The 13,919-nt window shown below is 36.6% G+C and overlaps 1 protein-coding gene across 1 annotated transcript in view; it reads left to right on the forward strand.

Moving 5' to 3' along the window:
• Positions 1-13,919, forward strand: part of dgkb (diacylglycerol kinase, beta) — a 738,105-nt gene that overhangs the window by 547,382 nt on the left and 176,804 nt on the right. Inside the window, exon 22 of the mRNA XM_039736618.1 lies at positions 7,331-7,526. Within this exon, the coding sequence (XP_039592552.1) occupies positions 7,331-7,526 (196 nt within the window). The remainder of the gene's footprint in view (positions 1-7,330; positions 7,527-13,919) is intronic.

Below are 13,919 nucleotides of genomic sequence, written 5' to 3' on the forward strand. Positions count from 1 at the left end.
CCTAATTAAGCAACTGGTTGGGGTGAAATTGGTTGGAGTTTGAGGCCCTGACTTAGTTGGTCTTCTGTTGGCTTACTCACTTCACATTTCTTTCTGTGTTGGGTGCCATTTTAGGAAAGAAGTGAAGCAATTCAGAGGAATGATGACAAATCTTAGAAAAACAAGTCAATTAAAATTAATTCAAAAGAAGTTAATTAGCAGCAAAAACAGGTCACTAATTAAGAAAAGGGTTAGGATGAAAACCTGCAGCCACTGTGGCCCTCCAGGACTGGAGTTTGGGAACCCTGCTGTACACTGTATATAATGTCTGATTTACAAATCCCCTTCATTGGACCAGTGCCAAAGTTACACACCTCCCACATTTGATCAGGGGAAGACTGTAGACTATTCCTTAACCCAAAATTGTGACCTTGGTTGTACCTTTATTTTTTTTTTTTATGTTTTTTTTTTATGTTTTCTACAATTTGAACGACACAGATGAGTTTTGCACACATTTCTCTGATACCTACCAATATGCATTTTGTATTCAACTGACTGCAGTGTCCTATTTGAATAGATTTTTTGTATCTATAAACAAGGTTTAAACTTGAAGTAGCAGGCATTAATTTAGATACTTCATGCTTTTCACAGGGAAGCTATGTGCTGCTTGTCTGTAATCACTGTATTCCTTAGTTAGTAATATCTCTGTAAGGCACCTTTGTTATTACAGCATTTTTAAGCCATAGGCCATACATACTATACATATATAAACATACCATGACATTTTCCACCCTTTTTAATTCAGCTCAGGGTCATGGTGGTGTCAAAGAGTAATCTTGGAGTGTCGGGCACAATATAGAAACCACTCTGGATGGGGCACATGCTCATCACAGGGCACATATAAGTACACATTCATGCTCGCTCATATGGGATAAGTTTAGAGTTACCAATGAACTTAACAATGATATTTTTGGAATGCGGTTAAACAAAAAGACAATGCAGTGAATATTTCATTGCCGCTGTTGCAAAATGTCATAATTGTAAATTCTAAGATTTTGCACCTGATAAAACATCATTTAACCATGGGGGAAAATTAGAAACAATTAGAAATAATTTTACTTGTATGAATAACAGCATGGTAATAAAAAAAAATAACAATTACATGAAACATATTTCAAACTACATTGTGCATGATTACAGCATTTATTACAATATTTTAATAGTGTTTGATATAAGTACTTCTTTAACACTTTAAATAATCTTTCCTCACAATGTTGAAATTTATAAAAAGTGTGTTGAATGTATGATGTGTTTTCCAATTATATTTACTTATGTGAATGATATTACTGGCTGGTAATGCCTGAATAATTTTATCAATTATAAAATGCATATAACTAAAATATTCATATTAAAATGCTTTAGGTCATACAGTAAGCTGAGCATCTGAAACAGGTTGAAATAAAGAGCCTGTGATGGTCCAGGGATGTTCCTGCCTTTTTCACCCCATGCTTGCTGGGACAGGCTCAAGCTTTCCTGTGACCCTGCTCAGGATTACAGCAGGCCTTATAAAATAGACGGGTAAATGGCTATATGGACACATATTTGTTTAAATTCTGTGCAGCAGTGGTTGAAGTAAAAACAATGAAAAGGCAGAACCCCAAGGTCTAACATATATATGGAGCAATTTTCGGTTGGATAGCACACTGGGGTCACTACAAATTCCATGGAGGTATCGGTGTGTAGCATTAGAGTACAGAGTAATGAAAAAAAAGTGACCATAATCCGAAAAGTAAAAAGCAGAAGAGCTGGTACTGCATACTGCTGAGTGCCAACTATATGCAAAAAAAAAAAAAACAAATAGCTGGTATTTAAAACTGCAAAACATACAGTAGAATTGCTGATGTTGAGTACTGTTAAGTACCAGCCCACTTCAAACACTAAAAAGTGCAATAATAAACAGAGTTATTTCAAGCATAGCATAACAACAATAATCATATCTTACTTGAAGGTGTGATGGGTGTTGTAAGTTAATGGGATGAAACTCCAGGCATGAATTTCTTCATTGAAGTTCTGCCCCCTTTCATGCCAAATATCCTGTTATTTTCAGTATAAAATTTTAAAAGATGGTCACTTATCACACTATAAATTAATTCTGACTCTTCAAAGACCATTTGCTTTTAAATATTAATTGAATGCTATTTTTTTTTTTTTACGATTACTGTCTCTACAGGTATACATACACTGTTGACCAGTTCTGGTCAAAAAGCAGCTTATTTTATTTTATATATTAAATAAAATGCCATGGAATGATCAGTAAAGTCATTCATTAGTTACAAACTAGTTATATCTTACATTTTACCTTTCAAGATGTTTTTGCATGTTTTTTTTGTTTTTGGATGTGTTTTAATATTTTTCTCTAGCATTTTCACTAGTGCTTTTCTTGCTACACTTCTTTTTGTTTTATTTACTCTTCTGCATTAAACACATTGCATGGGGAGCTGGTTGCATGTTTCAGTGGTGTAGGCAGAAAGTAATCAGTTAATTATAAACAATTACATTTTTTCAAAACTTCACATTCACTGTAATTCTGCTGGTATTTGAAAGCACATCTCAGAATCAAAAGCATTCAAAATTACTGCTGACAGTATCACTGAGAGCTGTAGTACCTTTTTATCATATAAAAATATCCTGGGACAAGACGTAACTTCTTCAGAGAAGAGATACTTTCAAGTCCCAATGAGGAGGTGTATCTACGAGAATTAAATGATTTGTTGTTTGGTGAAAGTGAAATTCACATATGCGAGTGGCAGAGACGCGAAGTGTCTGGCACGTAGCACAGGCCGGGGGGTTGGCGAGCGATGCGAGCAGGGGGCAAAGCCCCCTAGTAATTCCATAAGAACAAGATTTTAAAATAGATTCTTAGCTGGAGATGTAGGTCTGAAGTCTGGTCATTCTTGTTTTGAGTAATGTATTTTTCAGTATACAGTACATAAACCTGTGAAGTAAGCTATCTTGACAGCACTTTCATTGATGTAGGCATGAGCACAGAAATGACCAGACATCCAATTGATCAAAGTCTGTATTTATCAAGTGTCTTAGAGTTACCCATAGGAACTTCACTAAAAGGATAAGAATTTGGCTTACCTCAGATTAGGACATAAGAAGTATTCACAAAGCATTCCACACCTAGTTCCAGCTAGGAGTGAGAGTTCACATATGAGAATGAATAATGTAATCACTTCATTATATTAGAGCTGCAAAATAGGACTCATAATGTAATAGTGGCCGGGCTGTGTCCCCCTCCATGATCCCTGTTTATCTTCTGTGACACTCTATTTATCCACTGCCCTAGGAGTCTCCTGTGGCCTTCTTGAAACTTGTAAAATGTTCCAGGGTTCATGGAATGAAAGCTCAGCCTATCTGTGTGACATTTCACGGGTGGTCACCCATCCAGCACTGCTTACTTTCAGGGTAATATGCTGGCTACGACAGTACAGTTTGCACCCATGACCACTGTGTGTTTGTAGTATGATAATAATTTTTATGATCATGCTGATTTGCATAAATGCAGCTTGCTTTAATATTAATTTATGTGAAGCGGAGGGAAAATTTATATATCTGCATATTAACTTGTGTTGTTGGGGATGTCAAAATTTTGATGTAGAATCCGAGAAATTCTTAGTTTTGAAATACCCAAATCATCGATATTGAAAAACTGCATTTTACATTAAATGTTAAACACTTTCCTTTCAGCTGACAGGACATGACTTCTCCACACAGATGGAACAATCAAATAACTTACAGAATTTGTTACGAATTGTCTTCCATCTCTGTTAAATCAATATCTTTTTATGAGTTTATTGTTGTTCAGCATTTCCCCAAATGTTTGTGCCAATCTCTGCCAGAACACCATCTTCTGGTAGGTTGCGAGTTAGGACAACTCACATGCTCTTCTAAACCCTGGTGAAGTTAGAAGTGGTTTTGTAATTTAGGAAAACTGATGAAATGCTTCCACTCCCATTCCTAAGACTAGAACTAAACTTCCATCACTCTGAGATTTTTGGGCCAGCTTGGACATTTTTCTTACTCTGAGATGCTTGATAAATATAGGCCCAGATATTGTCTCATGTGATTGTTGATTTAAATGTTCTACTCCATCCAGGATCAATTAGTCGCACCTAGAATATGTGCAAGGTTGTTTATGCCTACATTTTGTCATTTATTACTAAAATATGAAAAACGTTTCTGTTTTAACAATGTTCTTTAATAAAGATCTATTATTTCCACTCTAAAACTCCAGCACTTCATTCCCAGATAATCAAGGCATGAGCTAGGAGAATTTTGTGCATGTTCTGTGGCGGGGGGATGGAATAACAGGCTGCTTGCTGCTTGTCTTAATCGGCACATTTACAGGACAAAAGACACTGACAGAGAGGTGCAAAGGGATTTAAGGTGGTCCGGATTTAAGAGTTTTTTTCGTAGGCAAAGGTGTGACGATGCGGGTTTGGCTCCACGCTCCCATTGCTATTCGGGAGCCAATCAACCCAACACCATCAGTAATGTCACAGATGAGCTAAACAGTGAGACGATAACAGCTGAGCAAGGGGATGGTAAAAAGTGAAAAAGTGCTTTTATTAAAAGAGTCAACAAAACAAAGTGTTCAACAAGTGCAGTGCTTCAAAAAATAGTTCCATAAATAAATAATCCATTAAAACGTGGAGGTTAAAAATAGCAAAAAAAAAAAAACCAATCCTTTAAAAATGAGGTTAAAACGTTCATCAGGTAGCAGTCTTTAAAAACAACAAAAAGTCCAGTGCCTTCTTTTAACTGGTGACTCCCCTGCTTCTCCCTGACCAGGCTTCGCAACAGGGAAGCCACTCTACCTGCAGCTGACCTTCTTAGTGCCTGCCTCTGCTGTCAGTTGCCTTACCGATCCTTGGCTCCGGACGGCGACTTGGGAATTCCCCACGACCAAGGCTCTCACGCAGGGAACACCACGTCCCAAGTCCCGACTCCCGCTACCTTCTGCGGAGAGTCCTGTGCCTTCCGGTCACTCCCGCCCTGCAAAACAAACTCTGTGGGAGCGACCACAACCACTACTTCTCCCGGGTGTTGGCCAAACACCCAGGCTACCTTCAGCTGCCTGCAAGCGCTCGCCTGCTTCCTGCTTCACCGACTTGTTGTGTCTCTCCTCCCTGTAACCTCCGTCCTTTTTTGTTCTTTTTTTCATTTCCGATCTATCCTCCCAACCGACTCGCGCTTCTTTTATCTAGCGAGGGGCCATAGCAGCTGTAGCACATTAGCCATGGGAACAATCACGGATGTGGGCAGTCCCTCACCTGTGCACTCGGTGAGAAACACCCACACCGCAGATCGCCCCGCCCCGTGGCTTGCTATGGCCCAATGCCCCCTCACTAAGCTGCCGCAAGAGCGGTGATTATTTATTTAAAAACTGGCCTTTGCTAAACGAGCTGTGGACCCATAACACCACAAAAGGTAATTCTAGTGTTAAGAACTAGTCATGACATTTACATTAGGACTGATATACAGAACATATTGGAAGTTGCCTTACTAAATATATCTTTTTATATCCTTACAACAAAAAACAAAAAAAAGGGCCAAATTATTAGAAAGAGATGAAAAAGGATTCCCCGCAAATAGCAAATGCACACAGGATCCTGTCAGTAGCTATGTTATGATATGCTTACTGTTTTTTTTTTTTTCCTGTTTTGTTTTGATTAACCTTTTCTAGCTCATATTACATTTTAGAAAATGTACGTTTTGGTTTTTCCAATGGTTTTCTTTTTTTTAAGCTTGTTTAAATATTTAAAATATGTTTGTGCTGTTTTCATTGTCATTTTGTTTATAGAGGACACTGTAATTTTGTGGAGAAACTGGGAACCTTGTTTCTAACACCATGTTTAATTAAAAATTATTTCTTCCATTTGGAATGTTTCTATTAGTCTCCTTTAGTGCTGGGTGGTGATATCACTGCAAATAAATTCACTTTAACTATGTTGAACTTGTGTTCTTCTGTTTATTAACTAAACCTTAAGTATAGAGGTGAAATGTTTAATTTTATTTATTTTTTGTGATCATATTTACATTATTGAAAAAGAAGTACATCACAAATAGCTGTAGTAATAGATTACTTGAAATATGTAAATGCAAACTAAAAAGAGACAACATATCTTCACCCATCCCAAAACAACAAAACTCCACTGTACCCACATATTCTACCCTTTGACTGCAAAAGAAAGAAAAGATAATCAGAATATATAGTTGATGAGAAAACCAGCTGATACACCCTACTCAGGGATACCTGCAGCTAAAGAAAAAAGCATGAGGTTTAAAAGGAGTGAAACAGAGTAAACCACACCATAGAACAATCCCTCAACCTGCCCATGAGTAAGTTCACAACATGAAGCCAATTTTGTACAGTAGAGCTAGAAGATTTGCTAATTAAGGACTCAGAGAATTGAAGAAGGACAACGACACAGAGAATAGACTTTCAGACTTTTGTTGTAGCCATTCCAGGACATTTTTTTAATGTGAAGCTAATAGTGGCTTAGCTGCACAGGCCCCAGATGCAAATAGAGAAAACAAAACCAAAAAATTATGTTTTAAGCCCTGACAGCTTTTTATTTATTATATCCTCTTCTACTTATATAATCTGCACTGTGTTGGTGTAAATGATGACTCCAGAATTTGCCTTTGTATGAGTGTGTGCTTAATTTTGGTGTGGTTGACCGAGTGAAGGTCAACAAAACAGAAATATTCTGGGGTGCCAACATAACCCTCCAATGTTTACTACTATGGTCCAAAACAAAAACAATGCTTGATGGCTTGAGAAAAGACGACAAAAGTAAATTTCATCTAGTGAAGTGGTGTCTACTCATTTCAGCTCTGCTGATGGGTTTCTGACTTGGAGCTCTTTTCATCATGTCATCTCTGCAATAAATGACACCTCTTTTCAGGCAGTTGACCCTTTGAAACTCTGGGATTGGTAGGGTAGGGGTCAGATGCTCTCACTGGGTGGTTTTTCAAGACTGTGGAGGGATAACATGACAGGGCTGCTAGTGGCAGTGCCCCCTGGGTGGTATCATATACCTAGGAAGAGCTTGGATGCTGATCTTCACACTCACATACATGATGTTAGCTTGTACACTACCCAAAATCTGCATGTACATTGGTGGAGACCTTTAAGGGATTCAGTAAATAAAACACTCTTCTATGAATTTTAGAATATGATTAATATAGTAGAAGCTTGAGACATATTCATCATGTGTGGTTTTGTGGTGCAATGCTTAACACTGAAATTCTTGTTTCCCTTTTTTATTTTAATTCATAGTGTGATGGAACCCAGCTTGACCTGAGTAATATTTCCTTGGAAGGAATTGCCATTCTGAATATTCCAAGTATTCATGGAGGTTCAAACCTTTGGGGAGAGACAAGAAAACGGCGTAGTCACCGCAGAGTAGGAAAAAAGGCTCAGGATAAAAGAACCACTGTTTTAGATGCAAAAGAGCTGCAGTTTGCAATACAGGGTAAAGTACATCACAGAATTTAGAGAATTGCAATGTTTTAATTAACTGAAATTGTCATTGTTTTTATAATTTTGCAAAACATTCTACTATATGCAATTAAAATATTACAAAGTGTGTTGAAACATGTGCCGATTCTGCTATTCTATATACTTTTGTACCTCTTGGAAAGTGCCTAATTATTTTTGCTTATTTGCTCCCACATTCGCAACACACTCCAAAAGCTACATGTGAATAATAACTGGCCATCTGATACACTTTATAAAATTTTTGGAATTATCAGCTTTGTTTCTGATGTGTATTGCTAGTGAAATTACTTTCTCCTTTGATAACTGTCTGTTTGTCCAATTAAAAAAACGTTTAGCAGGGCACGTACAGACTGAAGGCATCAGACTGAATTATTCTTCTAGCTGAAGCAGGTCTGTAAAATATTTTGTCTGGACTGAGAACTGATATTGATAGAGGTATATTTTAGTAAGACTTTGCTTTTAGCCTTCCCACTTGTCTATATAGCTATTTCAGCCATCATTAATGATGTTGTGCACTGATGTCTGTGGCATGTTCTCCAAGCTATGACAGGGAAAAAGCTTCAAACACATTTAGCAGAACTTGCTTTCACCTTGATTATGTCATTTTTGTGTTGACCATGCAGCGAAATTCCATGTGTATGTTCAACATTTCTGGTGTTTATTTGTTTTGTTCAGACATTTTAATACTTTTTCGCCCTGTATTCAATAATTGAGAGAATTCAGAAAATTTGAGATAGCAAAGAAGCGAGACATTTAATTGACCATTTAAGCTTACTTTTTCAATTGTTATGAGGGTTGCTTAAATGACAAGAGGTTGCAATAGGTGAAGGTGCAGACAGAGCAGATTTTGATCTCTGGAGAAAATATCAGGCCATTTTATTACATGAAAGGTTATGCCTAGGTCAAGGATGAGGGATAGAACTACTTTACAGCCAGAGGTCCACTGAGTGCAGATTTGTGAGAAGACTGGACAGTAACACAGTTGTCAGTAGAAAGAGAAGTCAAAGATATAGATAGAGAAATGTCAGTTGAGGAAAGGAGTGCTTTGGTGTAGGCAGAGCTCCAAGAGCAGTTACCTAGGCCCAGGGTGGCAACAGACTTGGTATCTCCCTGTATTTTTTCCCTTTATATATATAAATGAACTAACTTTGCTTCGTTTGTACATCCTTGGTGTTACATTGAGGTGTAGGGTCTGCTACATGGACTTTTTTCTTCTACTCTATATATTTTTGGGTGTGGTGGCCTGCCACACGGGCTTCCTTTATTACACCAAATATACATCTGTCAAAATAAAAGCAAAAGATTATTGTACCTGATATGGAATTAAGAAGCAGGGAAAAGGCATTATATAAATACAATTTATTATTATTATTATTATTATTATTATTATTAAGAAAGTTTTGTGGCCTAGATCTTTAACAAATTGCAGATGCTACTATGCTGGACCGACGCATACTTTCTGAATGTACCATTTAAAATCGGAAAATTAAGCATACTATCCCTTTCATCCATATTCTAACTGGATAAAAATACATTTTGTGATTTGAACACATGAAGAAGGCAGTTAAGGAGGAGGAGGTAAAGAAGTGTATCAAAGCTAGGGGTTTGACAGATAGATAGATTTCACAAGTAACTGCTTCAAGTGACTGACAGCAGAAGTGTTTCTCAAATGCACTTTAAAATATTATCATGGATGATGAATAAATACCGAAGTACAACCGGTTTTGGAAGTGAATGTCATTGTGGTCACACATTTTAAGAGATGTAGAAGAAAGTTCCAAAGGAAAGGTTCATTCTTTTGTTTGCAAGGGAAATAGAGAGGCTGATTTCAAGCTGAAGTGTTTGTTTTGGTATCACTCCAAGAATCCCAGGAAATTGTAGGCCATTTCAAAGAGATATCTACCTTTTATGCATCAATTCAATAAGTAGGCATGGCTAACAAGGCAAGTTTTCGTTGAATATATCGAGAAAATATGTTTCCTTTTTTCAAAGTGTTGTAAAGAAAACAGCCTCGGTTACAAATCCCTATTCTGTATGTATAATGATATGCTAACCTCAACAATGGAATCCATACCCATGTGGTCACACCATCCTTGCCTTAGCTAAGGTGGACCAAAGTGCGATTACATCATGAAAGTTACAATTAAGAGTTTAGCAACAGCTTGGTGAACGATCTCATCAGCAATCATGTACGGAATTTAACATGTTCTTAGTTTCCAAAGCTATTGCGGAGAACATTTTTATAAACAAATTTATAAATATTTTATAAATTTGACTGGCAAACAAGATTTGAAGGGTACAAAAGATTGTACTGTCTTATAGCATCTTATAGCAAAGAGCATACCAACAAACATCCCATTCAGCCTGTTGGACAGCAACGAGTTAAGGAGAAAAAAACAAAAACGTAAGGAAAACCTTCAAGCACAAACCTTCCTGAGGCATTGACTGCAATGATTGAAGACTATGATCTATAAATTTAAGAGAATAAAAACAAAACATTTTAATTTTTTTTAGGAAATATCTGCTGTGATTTGATCCAGATGTAGTGTGTCTTACTAATATTTAATTTACTTATTGTAATTTTAATTTGTTAAAATAATAAAATATTACTATAAAAAGGTGTGATCAAACACAAAGAGATGAAGTTAGGAACAGCTGGATTCTAGCCATGGTTTGTAACAGAAGAGAGAAATCCTGACTGGTGAAGAGAGTCATTCATTTTCTCCCATTATTCCTATCAGTCTAGAATTCTTCTTGTTCCTTATGCTTTTTCAACATTTTAAGATAATTTACATTTTTTAATTCCTCTTTTCAGATACTATTTCTTTATTTATTTATTTTTATTTTTTTAAAGATTTAAGTGGACAGCTTTTTGTGTTTCTTTTCTGTCAGCTATGGAGTCTTTTTTATACAGGTGTACTTTTAATTATTACCAATTAACTCACCACACAATAAATCTTATTTAAATTTTAGAGTGACTGTATAATGAATTGTGATCATATTCATTATATACAGTCAGACAGAGGCAGGAACCAATCCAGCATTCGTAGGCAAAATTCCAGTGCTCTGCCTACTATACCATGCAGCCTGCTTGGGTTCAGTGTTCATCAGATTTAAGTTATTTCAGTTTTTTATTTCAACATTATTTATATAAATCCACATTTTTTATTTAATTGCTTTGAAGCTAATAAGCATAGACAAACAAACAAGGGTTGTATGCTTTTAAAAATACTGCTTATAATGTATAAGTTTAACATGGCTTTCTTATTGTTATTCTTCTTTTGTACTTGCTAATTGGGGAGAACTAGTCCCCAATTTTAATTTTAAATGAGGAAAAAATCTACAAAACGACGTGATGTTAGAAAAGTCCAGAGCATATGGCATACCTGGTTCGTTACCTTGGAGGTTTGCCAGGTGACTACAACGGAAGACATTGTGAATGACACAATAAAGTAAAGGATAACTGACTGGCTCATTTCAGTTTTCAGGCGTTTTGCCAGCTCCCTTTAAAACCCATTTAGATTTTAATAAGTCACCAAATTTTTGTTTCACCAATATAGCAAATCAGCAACATTGCTATTAAATTAAAAAAAAAACCAATGATGTAAAAAAATGCAATGAGCCCACTGCATCTGAAATTGGCAAACTAACAAACTTTAAATAAATTATTCAGTAGAAGAGGACAGAATATTTTTACACGTAAAATATATCTTGTGTCACTTTTAACATAACACAATAATATTCACAATAAAACATAGTGTCTGCTCGTATTGTATATGTATGTGTAGATATTTATCCACAGTATATGGACTTTACCACTTCCAGCTCTAATTTCTGCCTTGCATCCAGCACCACTGGGACAGACTCCAGCTCCTCACCATCCTAGAAATGGATGTAGAAGGTTAAATGAAGAAACAGAGGAATGGATACACACACACAGTCACGCACGCGCACACACACACACACAAATCTAGATCTCATATCTAACACAGATGCAACATGAGTCAGAATCCAGCTGTTTGAGCTCTGTTAGTACCAGGTGTTTATAGTTTGGTTAATTGAAATCAAATGTTTCATTTCAAAAGAGAAGCTAAAATAGGATGTTTATGTTCTATTTTAATTCTGTTGCTATCAAGTGTAATTTACTAGTTTTTAAGTAAAGACCTGAGTGATCCGTAAACTTAACATGTTTTATGTTCAGTAACTAGCAAAAAATGAAAAGCCTAAAAAAGTTAACTAGTCTTTACGCATATTTCAAAAAGGGTGAAATACATTTCCAACTAAAATTCACAAAAATCTAATCTTTGATAGCAAATGCCTGTCACTTTATAGTTTCTTCCTGTTATAGCCACAGTTGAAAGTACTGAATGGGAGATTAGTAAACAGTTATTAGGTGATTAGACTCCATAGATGCTAGAAATCTGTTTCTTTTTGCCACAGAGCCCCATGTTATAAATAAAATTAAATCCTAAAAATAAAAACTGGGATGTGTAGCCCCTGGGTGTGTAAAAGAAGTCCAAATACCATATGTGTTCACTGGGTTAATAAGTACACACTGATGTATTAGTAGGTTGTGTTACAGGTTCAATGCTTTCTTTTCCTTGCTAACATCTTTCCTACCACAGGATGAAAGCATTTGTGCTCAGATTGGCAAGTGCAAAAGGATTTATTATATAGCCTTTTGTTTTGTGCATTAATGCCATTCAGTTTATTCACTCCATATGAGAGCATAAGCCCCCTAATAGTCTCAGATACTTTGCATGTTGTATCATCCATTCCAAAACACAGTAAATAGGTGTTTTGTTTTGCAATGTATTATTTTTCTACCTTTGTTTCTATTGTATAAGTAAATTGTTAGAAAATTCAAATACTTTGACGTATTTTTCCCCATATGAGCATTAAAACGAAGTATAGTCATTTTGCATTTTAACCTCTGACTTATGTGTGACCATCATCATCACCGCTTTTGTTCCTGGTAAAGGGACATTATAGCAATTCAGTGACAAAACTGACCTGGTCTTCCTATTCCCAGTAATTTTCTCTTGCCCTTCTTGAGAAGTCAAGCAATGTCCTGTCCCCACCCGACAGTCTTCTCTCAGCTGGCCACACCTGGTTCACCTCCCATGCAAAGTGACCACCCAGACCATCTTAACTGACTCATTTTGATCTGGAGAAGCAGACATTTTACTCCAGGTTCCTCCTGTATTGTCAAGCTCATCATTCTGTCATACAGAGTGAGCCCAAAAACACTGTGAAGAAATGTTAAGTTGGCTGCTTGTTTTCATAGTGTAATTCTTTCAGTCACTAACCAGCTTGCAATAGTACATACATTAGATTCCAGTCTGTAAAGGCAACAAGAACAAAATTGTCTGCAAACCTCAGAGATACAACCCTTAGATTCCAAGGCTGGATACTCTTCAAACTTTGGCTGCACCTTGCAATGTTGTCCTTTAAAATCAATAATAAGAAAACATATTAGACACATTCTTGGCAGAGACCATCTCCAACACTGAAACAGTCTTGACTTAAAATACTAGGGAAAACACAACCCTCTCTCCACAAATATAGGGAACAAATGGCATGCAACAGCAGCACTGGAACTTTGTACTGTAAAATCAAACGTTTTATCCAAGTCCACAGGGCACATGTACACATGACCATTTTACATATCCGTTCAAAAACAAAAGTGTGGACTGCTGTTCCACTGCCAGCGTGGAATCCATATTGCTACTCCTAAACTTGAGATTAAATTATTGGAGAGATTCTCCATTCCACTACCCTGGCATAGGATTTCTCCAGGAGGCTGAGGAATGTGATCTCTCAGGAACTGAGATTTACTCTCATTGTTTTTTCTTTTTTGTAAATGGGGAAACCAACCCAGTCTGCCAGTCCTGTGGCACTGTCCCTATCTTCCATGCAACATTAAATGAGTGTCTTAGCCAAGACAACCTTATAATATCAAGTGCTTTCAGTTTTCCTGTTGGAGCTCTTCCACCTCTGTGGCCTTGGCACTATTAAGTTTTTTAAAAATGCATTCATTTAAACAGTTCTACTCAGGAGGTAACTTTTTCAAAGTGCCCTTTCCACTTCTCAATTACATTTAATTTGAGCAAATAATTCTCAAACCTTGCTGAAAAGAGCCTGGACATTGTGCTTTGTACCTTCCTTTAGATATTTTCCAGAACCTCTTTTGAGGCTTTCTGAAAGGCATGCTCAATTGCCTTACTAAACTCATCACCACCTTGCAATTGTCTTCAATACTGAATTCTTCAATATAGTCCATTTGGTTTCTGTGTTTCTAAACTCTCCTAAGATTAAGCAGACGCTCTTCCAGTGGTGGGAGTTTAAATTATGCAGAACAGAAGAA

The sequence above is a fragment of the Polypterus senegalus genome, chromosome 15, assembly GCF_016835505.1.
Source record: "Polypterus senegalus isolate Bchr_013 chromosome 15, ASM1683550v1, whole genome shotgun sequence".
NCBI classification, from domain to species: Eukaryota; Metazoa; Chordata; class Cladistia; order Polypteriformes; family Polypteridae; genus Polypterus; species Polypterus senegalus.